The sequence below is a fragment of the Diabrotica undecimpunctata genome, chromosome 7 (genome assembly GCF_040954645.1).
Source record: "Diabrotica undecimpunctata isolate CICGRU chromosome 7, icDiaUnde3, whole genome shotgun sequence".
NCBI lineage: Eukaryota > Metazoa > Arthropoda > Insecta > Coleoptera > Chrysomelidae > Diabrotica > Diabrotica undecimpunctata.
The window spans coordinates 49,236,012-49,252,149 of NC_092809.1; the positions used below are offsets into that span (position 1 = coordinate 49,236,012).

At 33.7% G+C, this 16,138-nt stretch overlaps 1 protein-coding gene across 1 annotated transcript in view; it reads left to right on the forward strand.

Moving 5' to 3' along the window:
- Positions 1-16,138, forward strand: part of dysc (whirlin protein dyschronic) — an 832,089-nt gene that overhangs the window by 798,233 nt on the left and 17,718 nt on the right. The window contains exon 14 of the mRNA XM_072538906.1: positions 11,762-12,028. Within this exon, the coding sequence (XP_072395007.1) occupies positions 11,762-12,028 (267 nt within the window). The remainder of the gene's footprint in view (positions 1-11,761; positions 12,029-16,138) is intronic.

The following is a 16,138-nucleotide window of genomic DNA, read 5'->3' on the forward strand; positions in this document are numbered from 1 at the left end:
TTTATGAGAGGTCTCCATGTCGAAGTTAAGCCCATGTCGTCATCTCTGTTATTAAGACAATTTCGCCTTTTTTAAATTTCTATTGTTTCTCATATAATTCTTGAGAGTTCTGGAGTTTTAAAATCAATTTTGTGACCTGTATAAAGATGGTGTTGACCTAGAGCTAAAATTGACTCCGAATTACGAAAATAAATGGAATGGTCATAAATCCTATTTTGAATTTTACGATTTGTTTGACCTATATAGAATCGGGGACAGTCTGCACAAGGAATTTCATAAACACCATGTTGTTCATTTGGAATATTGTCTTTGATTGATCGGAAAAGAGATGCAAGCTTTTGTTGGAGGGTAAATATTGTCTCTATTCCTATTAATTTAAGAATTTTGTGGATTTCGTCAGTGACACCTTTGATGTAAGGAAGAAAAGCTTTCGTATGATGAGGCCCTGAGTCTTTGGATTGAGCTTGAGTGGGAGGTTGATGTCTGTGGATGCTCCTATTAATGTGATTTTCGCGATAATCGTTTTGGGTGAGGACTTGTTTTAAACTAAAGAGCTCAGTCTACTTGCATCATTACAAAGGCGTATTGATCTGGAGACAAGGGTAAGGTAAAGACTTTTCACGAGGAATTAAAAATTGTTTTATGTCAACAGGAAGAGAGCTTTTATTGATAATAGCTTTTGTTATTGTCTCCAGATAGGTTATTGGATTATTAGAAATTGGTCTGTAGTCTAAAGTAATAATGAAATTTGAGAGTTTATTAAAGTAAGAAGAAGTGTTTAGGATGACGGTGGCATTGCCTTAATCGGCAGGAAAAATGACTTGATTTGGATTTGACTGAAGTTCGTTCAGGGCTTTTTTCTCGGATTGGCTAATGTTCGAAGTAGGAGTTTCTAAGAACTCTAGCGATGTCTTGTCTAGTTATTTCAACAAATACGGCCAAAACGGTTTCCGCGAAAATCACATCGATAGGAGTAGCCACAGACATTAATCTTCCAGTTAATCTCAACCCAAAGACTCAGACCCTCATCATACGAAAGCTTTTCTTCCTTACATCAAAGGTGTCACTGACAAAATCTACAAAATTCTTAAATCAAGAGGAATAAAATAAATCTTACTGTCAGAAATGTTCGCGCCAACCCCCTCATCAATACCCGCGCCAATCGCCACGCTATCCCCCACGCCAACCTCCACTCAAACCACATCACCATTGACGGTATAAATGAACCGTCTTCTGTTCCCAGTAGGAGTAATGCATTGGTTGGTGATCAGGGTAGTACTGTCTGGGTGCTCAGGAGTCCCCTAAATTTAAAATCTTCACTTCTCCACTTTTATAGTTTAGTTTAATCCGACTTTAAATTTAGAAATATTTCCATTGTCCAATTTTCACTTCTGTCCATCAATACTGGCCTGACTATCGTTTTACAATATTTTTGTTTATTTTTCAACTTTATTTTACTTTTAATATTTCCTCCTGTTTACCATTGCACATATCATTTGAAATTTATTATTTTTGTTTTCTATATGTTTACGAATACTAAAGATAAAAAAATAATTATTCTGAAAAAACCTTTGGAATTGGTACGTCTCTGGTACTTTTTGCCAAAAGCAGAGTACCTATATAATGCGATAAAAGCGTTAATAATACTTGAGCAATATTCAATAAGTACCGAAGATGAGAGGGAACACCATTTTGTGCGAAGCTACATTTTTCGACGATAATAACCTGATGAGGTACATACACTGGAAGTGTACCGTCTAGCTGATCGAACGGATGCAAAAAGTGGTTTTTGAGAGTACCTATATAATTTGTAAGATTTTGTATCTCTAAGGTGATATGGGTTTTGACAGACCGGTTAATTAAAAAGGTAATAATACCGTAATGTACTTTCAACCGGGTTTTTTAATTTAAAAAAGAACGTATTATCCAGGTAACGTATGAGCACTTCGCGTTTAAGTGAAACGTTACAGAAATTTTGTTGAGAAAACGGAAGAAGGTAATCAAGCATATTATTATAACCATGAGAAAATTATAGAGTTCGAAAAGTGTGAAGGTACACCTTTTACCGATATCGTTTTTCTTAAAGAGGTTCTGAAACTGTTTTCATGTGGCATGTTTAAGTAAAATATTATTTTGTATGGGATAAAACTACAATTGGTTGTAACGAGAATTGCATTTTACATTTGTTTTGACGTTTTGATTTCCAATTAGGAAATCGTCTTCACGTTTTCATCTGCATATCTTATGTTGTTAATAGTTTTTCCTTTAATTATTATTCCTTCACTTTCAAACAGTAATGTTTTTTAAAAAATGGATTCAATATATACATTGAATACTAATACTAATTGAATAACTCCTCTCTAGATTTCAATTTGTGAACTGGGTTCGTTATCTAATACAATTTGTGCTCTTTAATTCCAGTAAAAGTTTGTTATTATTTTTAAGTCCTCTTTGTCTATGTTTCTTGTTTTAAGAATTTGGCCCAATTTTTCATGTCTTACTTTGACAAATGCTTTTTCAAAACCAATGTACCACACATGCACATCCAAATTCATATCCATGCATTTTTGAGCTATCACATTAAAAGCAAGTAATGTCTCTCTGGCTCCTACTCCGCTTCTTAACACAAATTGACTATCATCTATTCCGTCTTCCAGTTTTTTATTTATACGACTATGTATTGTTTTTAAGAATGATTTGACAACAGTCATAAGCAAAATACCAAACTAATGGCTAAGCAAATAAGAATAACGGCCTGGAATATCAACGGCCTAACAAATCATGTTCAAGAAATTACATTATTTTTAAAAGTTAACAAAATGATATATTATTATATATAAACGAATTTATTTATCCACTTCTTCTTCAAGTGCCATCTTCGTTCCGAAGGTTGGCGATCATCAGGGCTATACGTATTTTCGAAACTGCTGACCGAAACAATTCGTTGCTGCTACAGCTATACCATTCCCGTAGATTCTTTAGCCAGGAGTTTCGTCTTCTTCCTATGGACCTTTTTCCTGCTATTTTCCCTTGCATAATTATTCGAAGCAGTTCATCTCTTTCGCCTCTTGTAATGTGTCCCAAGTATTGCAGTTTTCGTTTTTTAATCGTAAATATGACTTCCTTTTCTTTATTCATTTTTCTCAAGACCTCGACATTTGTGACTTTCTCGGTCCATGATATTCTCAGGATTCTGCGATACATCCACAGTTCAAATGCCTTTAATTTTTTGGTATCAATCTTTTTCAACGTCCATGACTCCATTCCGTAGAACAGCACAGAAAGTACGTAACATCTCATCGGGCAAAGTTTCATTTCAAGGCTCAAATCTCTTCCGCAGAACACTCTCTTCATTTTAGTGAATATGGATCTGGCTTTTTCTATTCTTATTTTGATTTCTGCTGAGCTATCGTTGTCTTCATTAATAAAAGTGCCTAAATATTTGTATTTGCTAACTCGATCGATAATTTCATTGTGTAAATATAAATTTTGGACATTTTGTGTTGATTTTGATATTACCATAAATTTAGTTTTCTTTATGTTCAAAGATAGTCCATATTCTTCGCTGCAGTCTGCTATTTTATTCACCAATGTCTGTAGCTCTTCAAGTGTTTCTGCGATCAGAACGGTGTCGCGGCAAATCTCAGATTGTTTAATCTAACACCATTTATTTTAATACCTACGGATTGCTCAGAGAGTGTTCTATTCATTACGTCTTCGGAATAGAGATTAAACAGGGTTGGTAACAGTGTACACCCTTGTCTCACACCTTGCTTTATTTCAATTTCTTCAGTGGTATTATTCTCTACTCTCACTACTGCTTTCTGATTGTAGTACATATTTGCTATTAGTCGGATGTCTCGTTTATCTAAATTCTTTTCTGTCAGGAGTCTGATTAGGTGATCATGCCGCACTTTATCAAAGGCCTTGTTGTAATCTATGAAACACATGAATACATCTTGATTTATGTCAAGACATCTTTGAGACATAACGTTCAGTGCAAACAACGCCTCTCTTGTTCCAAGTCCATTTCGGAATCTAAACTGGGTATTATTGATGTCCATTTCCAGTTTTCTGTGTACTCTAGAGTGTATCATTTTCAGGAATATTTTCAGTACATGGCTCATCAGACTGATTGTACGGTAATCACTACATTGTTTGGCATTTATCTTTTTTGGTATAATAACAAAGGTGGATAAAAGCCATTCTTGTGGTATTTTTCCTGATGTATAAATGCTATTGAAAAGTTCAACTAAAATGTGAATCGAGTCTTTTTCTATTAGTTTAAGGATTTCCGTTGGTATTTCATCTGGACCTGGGGCTTTACCATTTTTCATTCTTTTTAGTGCGTACATTACTTCTTCTTCCGTTATTTCTGTACCTTCGTCTCCTTGTATGTTACTTAGCTCAGATTGTTGTCTATCATCTGCAAAGAGTTTTTCAATATAGTATTTCCATGTCTTCAACTGTTTTTCTAGTTCTGTTATTATGTTTCTATTGACATTATACAGGGTATTTGGCTGCTTACGTTTTTGTGTACCTGCAAGTTCTTTCACTTTTTTATGTACATTAAAAATATCATGTTTTGCCTGCAATTGCTCTATTTCTTCACATTTTCTTTTATAAAAATCTTCTTTTGCTATTCTGATTTCTATTTTGATTTCTTTCTGTATTTGTTTATACCTTTGTTCGTTTTTTCCTTTCATTACTCTCCGATTGTCCATGAGAAGAAGGATCTTATCAGTCATCCACCTTTGCTTTATTTTTGGTTTTTCTTTAGTCAGAATTTTCTTCGCAGGACCTGTTATCGCCATTTTTACGTTTTGCCATTTTTTATCTATGTTGTTCGTTGGCTGAGATGTTTCTTTTTCATGAAGTATTTTCAAATTATTATTAATACATTTTTGCAGTTTCTCCTTTACCTCCAGGTTACATAAATGACTGACGACTATCTGATTTGCTCTTCTTCTTCCAATATGTTTAGTTTAATACTCATTTGCGCTATTAGGGGGTTATGGTCTGAAAAGACATTTATCCACTACTAACCAATATTACATATTACAAAAAGTATGTTCTGGGTTTGCGAACTGAGAAACGGTTCATTGATTTGCGTTGGATAAGTTTAGGTAATGGGAAACTGGTCTTTTAATCGTGGAATTGTTTAACTTGTGGCATTCTGATGTTGCTGGTCTTTACTTATTCAACTTTAATAATCTGAATAGAATGAGCTCTAGCTATATGGCGAGCTCCCACATCCCTGTAATAAGCTGTTACTACACCTGATACATTAAGGTCACGGTATTCCCTGTACATGTTGTGTCTACAAGAACGGGAGTCATACCTCAACCAAATACCAAAGTTCTTAATTTTAATGGGAGATTTTTCTGGAATTTGTCTAACACACAATTTCTCCAGTAGTTTTCTTGAGCTTCCTAATAGATATTCAGCAGGCTTTTGATAAAATCTGGCACAACGACAACGGTTTTCTATATAAATTAAAATCTTTACTACCTAGAAATATCTATCTTATCCTAAAATCCTATATTAACGAACGTTCGTTCCAAGTAAAAATCAATACTGATTTCTCAACCTATCACTCAATCCAATGTCCTCGATCCCTTCCTGTACCTAATCATTACTGCTGATATACCTATTACAGATTACGTCACAGTTAGTCACGAAAAATTAGCCCAAAACACATTTACAACAAGAACAAGACGCACTTGACCACCAGTTAGTCTAAACAATATATAATATCTAAGGTTTCATCATGTATGCATTTTAAGCGTCTGGACCTACTGTTTGACCATTTTTGCTGTTTTTTAATGTCATTTTAAATTCCTCTTTTTATATCTTTATAACCACACCATCTTTTATTTCTACTTTCATCTGTTCTATTCTATTATCTTTGAACAACTCATTGATGTATTCTGTAAATCTATGTATTTTTCATCAGTATTCAACACTAGAGTCCCATTTGCATCTTTAGTATTCCTGGTTTTCTTTTTCTAATATTGTAAGTTAAATAATAAATTTTGTGTGCCGTGTGTGTTAAAATTGTTACGTGTTTTTTAGTATTCTTCTATTTCCGCACATTGTTCTTTTAACCATTCTTCTGTCGCTTGCTTGATTTTGTATTTTATTTGTTTATTTACTTTTTGTACATCTAATTATCTTACGTATTTCTTTCATTAAATCTAAAACGTCTTCCGTCATCCATCGTTTCTTTTCGTATTTAGCTGATGCCAGAATTTCTTTTTGACTTTTAGCTTTATCTTTCTTTATTAATTCTTTAACATTCATTAATCGAGTACTGATTTCATCTTTTTATTTTGACAGTCTTACTTTTATCCTCCATGGTACCAAGTTTATCGTATACATTTTTATACGCTTACATACATACAGTGTTGTCATAATATGTCTTATTTTTACTTAAACTTCATTTAACCAGTTCCAGGTCTTTATCTTAAATCTGCTTCCAGAAACTTTAGCAAGTATTTAAATTACAGTATATTATATAATAACAGGCGTATTCCTCCAAATTATATTAAAACTTTGTCATGTTTCAACTAATTTTTATAAATTTTTGCCCTGAATAAACCTTCTTTCCCACCCTTTAACATTAACTTCAATACCTAGCATAAGCAATTTATGTTGTCGGCTTATAATCTTGCTAACGATTACCTTATAGTCCTTACATTCATGTATATCTTCTTTTCTTGTCATAAAAAAGTGTATTTGAGTATGATTTTGTTAAATTTGTTAACAATAATTTTGTACGTGATAACAGTTGATTTTGTCCCCTCTTTTAGACGTATCAGACGTATTAAACCACAGGTGTAAATAAAATATAATTTTCATAAAAATCGAAACGAAAATATGGTGTGTTCATACACACACAATAAAGAAAAGGAATAATCAGAGTTAGAGGTGGACGGATCTATCAACACTCGATCCGTCAAGTAGCGGGAAGTGACTTATCAACACTTAGACACGGAATGAGAATGTCTCAGATCAACACTCTAAGACCGGTTAGCAGCTGTTACTAGATCAACACCATAGCAGTCTTACCAGATCGACACTCTGGTGGAGCTCGATTCTCTCTTGCTTCCTACGTTGTTTTATACCGTTATCCATATCCTCTAGCACGCATCGATAGAAGTGAAACTTTACGGTGGAAGGGGATACGTGCAGACCGGCGGCGATAGCCGGCGAGAGCCGGCGATGCAAATCATTAAACTCCCCTTCAAATAATGTGTTAACAATCTCAGTATTGCAACCAAAGGGAAGTATTTCTCCGCTCCTCGAGCTTACATTTTTATCTAAAACCCGTATTTCCCTATCAGTTAGAATTATGAAATCTTGTACCAGATCGAACATGTATAGTGAATAGATACCATATGTTTTTGGAATCAGCTTTCATTCATTAACAATAAAAGTAAGAAATTTAGGATTCGGTACAAACAATTTATTGTATGATTACAAAAAAATTTAAAATTATCCCTACATAATAAATTATCATCATATATTATACTGCCTCTGTTCAAAGTTAGACATAGGTCTCCCCAAGGTTTTTCCATTTATTTGTATCTTGGTCAGTTGCAACCCAATTTTTAGAGCAGTGTATTGAAGGTCTGCCTATCTGTTTTTATCACTCTTTGGAATTTATTTCAGACTTCTCCTTGTCTATCTCCATCCCGCAATCGTGGTACCTACCTCTCATTTTTAGACCAAGCATTAAGCGTTTAATTTTTCTTTAGGTTATTTCTAACTGTGTGAAAATTTTTTTGGTAGGTAAGAGTAAGAGTTTCGGCTTTGTATGTAAGGACTGGCAAGACAAATTGGTTGAACGCCCTTTTTTGTTGCTGACGGGCTTTTTGGGTTTAAAATGCATCTCACTTTGCCGTAGACAGCCCTGCTCAGGGATCCTCAGAAATATGTAAATTTGTCAGTGAGTTAAATTTTCTTATCCCCATCTTGATATTGTCGCTGTGTACTAGCTTGGTCATCATTTTAGATTTACTTTCATTAATTTTTAATTCCACTTTTACTGTTGCTGCAATGAGTTCTTCAATAATAATTCTTCAATACCAATATAAATCAATAAGTTCTTCCAGCATGTATTGAGTTTCTTTTAACTCATCAGCTGTTAACACTATGTCATCCGCAAAGCGAAGGTTGTGAGGGTTCCTTTGTCCTCCCAGTTCAGTATTCTGAAAATATGTTATAATACTATTGAGAACAATTTTGGAAACTTAATGTTGCCTGATCTTACCCTTCACCTGATATCTATTGAGCAGGCTAGAGTGCAGCAGATTCTGGTTAGCAATACTAAAAGAAGAGGTCAGCAATAAGAATATACCAACATTAATGGATTAGCAGAAGGTCAATTCAAGAAGGACAATTAATTACATAAGCACATGAAAATCAGAATTTGAAATCATTCCGAAGGGTAAAAACATCATCCTCAGAATTTTAACTGAAAACATGGCTTTTTACCTACAAAGATCGGGGCCAAGTAAGTTAACTGTCAAATTAGATATTACAAACTGCCAATTAATAAACATCGAAAGGTCAAATAAGGCCATTCGCTTAGCTCGGGCATATTATGACAGATTTATAGCTTGAAACCTACAACACAAAAGTTCCTAGCTCACAGTATTAACAGCTTAAATAAACTTTTATTACAGACTTCTTTCATTAAAAAAAGAAGAATTAGTATAAATAGTGGAAGTGTATACTAAACCCATAAAATTTAGGGTAGTATATATTTAAAAAATATATTTCAGTTGTTATAATTTAATATAACTATTTATTATATGGTACAGATAAATAAATATTGATTGTTGGTAATTCGTAAAGTTCTATTTTATTTACTATTTAGTTTTTTTACTACTAATATTGGCTATGAGTACGTATACTATACAAAGTAATTTCCAACCACTTTTAGTCTGTCAAAAAGTAACTAACTTCGCAAAAAAATAATTACTAAATTCCGACAGTTCGAACTGGGAATACCGAACCGACTATGCAAATCATCATCATCATCATCATTTGGCTCTACAACCCTATGTGAGCCTTGGCCGCGTTTACTATTTCTCTCCATTGTTGTCGGTCCTGACCAGCTATTTCCCATTGCTGTATTCCCATTTTACGTAGATCACTGGCTACTGCGTCCTTCCATCTCTTTCTTGGGCGACCAACTGACCTTCTGCCATCGGGCCTTTACCAGAATGTGGCGTTCAGGAGTCTTTCGTCACTCAATCTTAGTACGTGGCCCGCCCATCTTATTCGGTTGGCTTTAATGTAGCGTACTATGCTTTAATGTACCAGTAATTTTGTCGTTTCCCGCTGGTTCAGAGTCCATGTCTCGCTTCCATACGTTATTGTAGGACGAAGTATTGTCTTGCACACTCTTATTTTTGCTGGTATTGAGAGTATTTTTGATTTAAGTATGGTCATTAATGAGTAATATGCCCTGTTCCTGCAATGATCGTGGCTGCTACGTCCTTTTCATATTTATTTTCAGATGTTATGATCGCTCCCAGGTACTTGTAAAGTTGTATTCATTGATTGTTACGTTTTATTTAACCCTTGGTCTTGGGTTCTTCGTTACCACCATATACTTGGTCTTGTCCTCGTTGACCTTCAGACCAACTTCCTTGGCTCCGTTTTCGAATAGGGTGAAAACTTCTTTTGCATCTCTGGTAGATTGTGCAATTGTGTCCACGTCATCCACAAACGCCAATAGTATTTTTGATCCTTGGGCGGCAAATCCGTTTGTCAGTTGTGGTTGATCTTTCCTTACCGCATGTTCCAGTTCAAAATTAAATAGCAGGGTGGCGAGAGGATCTTCTTGTCTAAGCCTGGTGTCAATTAGGAATTCCTCCGACATGGTGCTGCCAATTCTAATTCGTGCGGAAGCATTCTCTGTACTCACCTATGCTAATCGTACCAGCTTTTCAGGTACTCCCATTTCTACCATGGTCTCCCACAATGCTTCTCTGCTAACAGAATTGTAAGCTTGTTTAAAGTCCACGAAGATTTATTGTACATCGCGATTGAATTCCCAGTTTTTTTCCAACACCTGGCGTAGGACGAATATCTGGTCTATGGTCGACATTCCCGGTCTGAATTCGCTTTGGTAGTCGCCTATTATTTCCTCTGCGTATGGAGTTAGCCTTCTAGACAGTATTATGGATATAATTTTGTAGGTTGTATTGATTAACGATATTCCTCTATAGTTCCGACATATTTGTCTCCCTCTCTTCTTGTGGATATGTACTATATGGCTTTCATGCCAGTGTTTTGGTATTTCTTCTCTTTCCCAGACTTCTCTTATAAGATGATATATCTCAAGGTGGAGCTTTTCTCCCCCTTTTTTTAGTAGTTCCGCCTGTATGCCGTCTGGGCCTGGGGCTTTATGGTTTTTTAGGGACGAAATTGCGGACTTTACTTCAGCTAGTGTGGGCCCTGGTATTTCAGGTTCGGCTAACTGGTCCTGTCTTTGTTGCCCTGTCGTTGTGGGTTTTTCTGTATTTAGGAGTTGCTCATAATACTTTCTCCATTGGCGGCTTATCTCCTCGTCGTCTGTGAGCAATTGTCCTGCATCATCTTTTATAAATCTTGGGCTGTTGGTCGTGTTGCCCTCCATTATTTTTAGGTTCTAATAAAACTGTCTAGACTGACCGGTTCTCTGTTCCTCCTCCAGTTGCTGTATTCGCGCTTCTAGGTATTGTTTCTTTTTTCTTTTTAAAAGTCTTCTCGTTTGAGTCCTTACTCTGTTGTAGTCTTTCCTGTTCTCATCTGTAGGGCGTGTTAGTAACTATATACAAATGTAAAATATAATTTTCTGTGGCTTAATTTCATATAAATACAATATTTAATAAACTTACTGTAGTTAGAGATTCTGCAGCAAATGTTTTAAGTAATATAAAAATTATTGAAGATAGAAAACTCTTCTCTTTTTAAATGGTTTTTTTGTAAACGAGTTTGTTATAATTTTTTGTTAAAGAACAATATTAACAGTTCTGAAAAAAAAAAGAAAAAAGCACAAGATATCTTGCTCAGTTCTAATAGGACTCCAAGGACAATATCAAGAAGTACACTCGACTGAAGCCTTTTTAACCTATTTGATATATAAATATGTTACTATTGATTTTTATTATTTTACAGTTATATACGTATATGTACAGTGCCTAAAGTCTTTCCCATCCAAATATTTTCTGAAATTTAAAACGTAAATTATTAATAATTTTTTGGACAGCTGAATCAAAGGAACCTGTTCATAGTGTTTGTGACACTATGACAGTAGTTTTTGCGCCATTGTGTGCGATAATTTTAAATGGAATTGGAATCTATTAATTGTACAGGTGCCCTTGAGAAGACCTTAGTAATTTAAGTATTAATTGCCATATGATCCCAGCTGCAATTTTAATTAAATATGCCGGAGAATTGCATAAAAATTTAATTCAGTATACCAAAAATTTATTTCTAGTTTAGAAAATAATTGAGACATAGTTATGTACTGCATAACCATTTCATTCTTAGTTTGAATATTTTACTTCCTATACATATACAAATTGTTTATTACCTATACATAATACATATTTCTATCCTTTTTTAATTATTAAACTGTTATTTGTGTTTTAAAGCCATAATGTTGATTTCATTAGCTTTTATATTATTTTTTGACAACTAAATAACAAACTAGACATATTGAAAACTTCGAAACCTAACCAAATTCTTCTATTCTTTTCAGGAACTAGCCCATAAACTTTCTAGGAGTTTTGATATGAAAGATGAACAAAATCTTCTAGAGACCGAGGGAGGTATGAGGAGGCACCAGTCGATGCAGAGGCTAGCACGAGACGGGATGCTTCCTGAACACAGAGATCCTGCAAAGGTTGTCCAAGACGAAGAAGGCAATTTGAGGATTACTGTTAAGAAGACCAAACCGATTCTTGGGATAGCTATCGAAGGAGGCGCGAATACCAAGCATCCTCTTCCAAGAATTATTAACATCAATGTAAGAATAACATTCATTCAATTACTGTATTCGAAAATTGCGTGTGCGTAGTGTCTTAGTCTTTTATTATATATTTTTTGGGACAAATATATGTGTGCGTGTGTCAGAGAGAGAGAGAGAGAGAGAGAGAGAGAGAGAGAGGGAGAGAGAGATGGCATTAGACAAAAAATCTTTTTGCCACAGAAAATTGTTACAAGGATGTTTAAATTTTTATTTTAGAATCGCTTATAAACTTGATTACAATATTATATATATATATATATATATATATATATATATTTGTCAGAATAAGATAACAGGTTGCTGATGTTAACTGGTAGGCTAATATTGAGATCACTTAAACCTAAATATAGGCTTCGAGTCTCCTGGTTCAAATCTCCGACAGATTTACCATCACAAGGACAGAAAGGAGTTTCATAGATTCCAATCCTATGCAGATGCTCTAGAAAGAGGCCATGGTTAAGTTTTAACCGGGTTATTAACAAAGAATGTACTTTATTATAGTTAAAATTAAAATGGGGAATATTTTTTGGTAAGCATGAATGAATAGAAAAGTAATGGTTTCTTAAAGTCTTCTGAACCTCTTTATATTTTGACATCCATCTTTCCCTGCCAATACCCCTGATAATAGAAAAAAGATCTTTAAGGTAGTAAAAATTTGTAATTTCAGATATCTCAGATATATTTTTTGCCATACTATCCACTAATTCGTTTCCAATTACTCCATTGTGTCCTTTAACCCAGAGTAAAGTAACTGTTTTTTTTTTGTGAATTTTAGATCATGTAATAATTTTTTGATATCAAGTATAATGGAGTTTTAAAAACTATCCAATGGATGGCTACGAATAGCTTGTAATACTGCCTGAGAATCTGATACTATTACGATGTTCTCACAATAATTAGTGACACACCAAGTTAGTGCTTTTTGTATAGCAGCAACCTCGACTGTAAAAATAGAACAACATTCAAGAATTCGATATTTCTCAATATAATTGCTGTTTGAAACAAAAAAAGCGAAACCAGTACTTTCAATAGTTTTTGATCCATCTGTATAAATTGTTGTTAAATCTTCCCCTAATTTGCTTAGTATGGATTTGAATATCAGATTAGTTAAAATTGGCAAGTCTGACTAAGAGGGCATTATAATGGTTGGTTTGTCTATCAGAACTTCAAAGTCTTGTATGTAAAAAGGAAATTTTGGTAGCTGTAATATATAAGATTGAAATGAATTCGTATCGATAAAAGATTCTGTAAGAGGAGGAGAATTTTTTATTCTCCAGTAAGAATTTGTTAAATTTTCTGTCAAAAGTAAACCTATTTTGTGAACCATAGTTGTATTAAACGATCTGTATGTTATTAGACGTTTGTTGGCTAACATTTGCCTACGTATGTGTAAAGGTGGTTCCTGGGCTTCTGCTAGAACTGCTTGGTTTGGTGAAGACATCATAGCTCCTAGACAAATTTTTATTGATTTAAATTGTATTCTGTCAAGAGTTAATAGATTTGTTTTGCATGCTGAACCGTAAAGAATACAACCGTAATCCAGAATGGATCGTATGTAGGATCTATAAAACATTAAAGAGATATTTTGATCTACACCCCATCTTTTTTAGAAACGAAACGCAGAAGGTTAATTCCACGCTCGCACTTTTGTTTTACGTACTTTATATGGCTAGACCACAAGAGTTTTTTATCTAGGATCATGCCTAGATACTTATACTCTTCTGCTAAGGGGAAATTATAATCACCTATCTGGCATTTGCCTGTGACTTTTTGTCTACGTCTAGTGAAACATACAATCGAAGATTTTTCTTGTGATATACTAAAACCCATTTGTTTCACCCACTTATCTATGTTACTAAAGCTAAGTTTTAGATTCAACATACAATCTTCATAGGATTTATGGCTGGTATATAAACATATATCGTCTGCATATTGAATTATTTTGCATTTTTCATCCATCAAACCATGCAAATCTGCAGTATAAACATTAAATATTAAAGGACTTAGAATTGAGCCTTGTGGGACACCGTTATACATATACACCGTGTAATACATTTCTATGGTCCCGTAAGTATATTTTTCTATTCACATACTTTATTATATTTACAGATAATCTTTTATCAATACCACACCCCACCATTTTTGAATATAATATATCCAAATCAACCACGTCATATGCACCCTTTAAATCTAGAAACAAACATAGCATAAATTCGTTTTTTGAGAAACAGAGTTGAATATCTGTAATTAAATGTATGAGAGCATCAATGGTACCTCGACCTCTACGAAATCCATACTGTGAGTAGGGAAAAACTGAACTACTTTCAATAAAATGTTCTAATCTAAATTTTATAAGTCTTTCAAAGTATTTTTTCACACATGATAATAAAGAAATGGGTCTATAAGAAGATGGAAGTTCTGGGTTTAAGTTAAATTTGAATAAAGGGCATATGATAATATTTTTTAAAGTATCGCAATATTCTTGTTTCAACCACCAACTATTAAAGATATGTAAGAGAACATCTTTGGCATTTGACGGCAATTTGTCCAATATCTTATAAGTAAAACCGTCTAAACCGGGGGGTGTATTTCTCCTTTTTTTAGTGCAAAATCTAGTTATGAAGGAGTAAAGGGTTTTGACATGGAATTTATACTAGTATTAAAACGAAAAATTTCATTAATCCTACCAACATTACCAGAGGCAGATGAAGGTGCAAGTTGGTCTAACATCTGTTTAATGAGATTTTCAGAAAGTTGAGGTTTTTTGTTGTACTGATAGTTATTGGAAATTGATCTGACGGTTGACCACATTTTTGAGAGAGGTGTGCTTTTGTTTAGACTATTTAAAAAATTTATCCAACTACTTTTTTTCTTTGTTTTAAATAATCCTCTGGTTTGGGCTGCTATATAAATATATTATCTGCTATATTTATTGGGGATGCAAACAATTTTCATTAAAAATTGTTTTAGAGTTATGCGAAAACAATATAATTTATTTGGGTTAAATGAAAATCATTTGAATTGTATCTAACACAAAAGTGACTTTCAATGGCTAACAATTGCTTGCTTACCAAATATATTATACCATTATTCTCAAATCCAATTCTTTTTCTTTTTCACCAGACTTATTTTATTGGAGAGTAAAAAGGCAATTTGCATAATAATGCTGATCGAAGAAGGCGAAAATTTACTGAGATACAATTCCTTGAAGGAAAGCCACTTCCGAGTGATTGAGAGTCTGACGGGGAGAAAAGAAATTAGAGAAAATAAGAAGAAAAATTGTGAAGACTTGAAAATTCTCGAGACGCGTAGATATATATTTTTATTTTAATGGGATCCCGATACTTAGTAGTACAGGAAAAGTATACTGGTTTTTTGGAAATAACAGTATTTGGTCTAAATGTAACTATTTAGAAAATAAAAATGGAACACGTAAATTTAATGAGTAAACTAAATGTAAGACGAAATACTTACCATGTCAGAAGAGTATCACGTCCTAATCAAAAAAGACAATTTTATCATATAGAGATTTATTTCGAGTGTTTTGTTATCTAATTTTTTAGGTGCTTTTTTCTTCAACTCATGATGTTAAGAGATGGCGGTAGTAGTGTCAATTATAATTTCTCCATTTTTTTTTTATTTAAATTTACTTTTTACCTTAAATAAAAATTTTTATTCAAGTATTCAGTGTATATTATATGTATATGTATATAATAATAACTTTATTTACATCTCGAAATAGATTAGCGAATGTTTCTTAATAAAACTCTCGGAAATTTCGGAGCCAGGATGTTGTTCTTCGGTCTGGGCCGCTTCTTCCGGCGATCTTGCCTATATTATGAGGTGTAGAAGGTTATACCTCTCTGGATGTTACATGGCCGAAATATTGCAGAATTTTAATTTTTTTCCTCATTTTTGTTCTCTTTTTTAATCAGTGTAAAACTGTTTCATTTCTTATTCGATCAACCTAATTTTTCCGTAATAGTCATCGGAAGATTCATATCCCAAAGGCTTCCAATTCTTTCATTAGTGTCTCTGGATTCTAGCTATCCGTACCATACAGCAATGTGAAGAATATAGAGCAGAGTATCAATATGATTTTTAAGT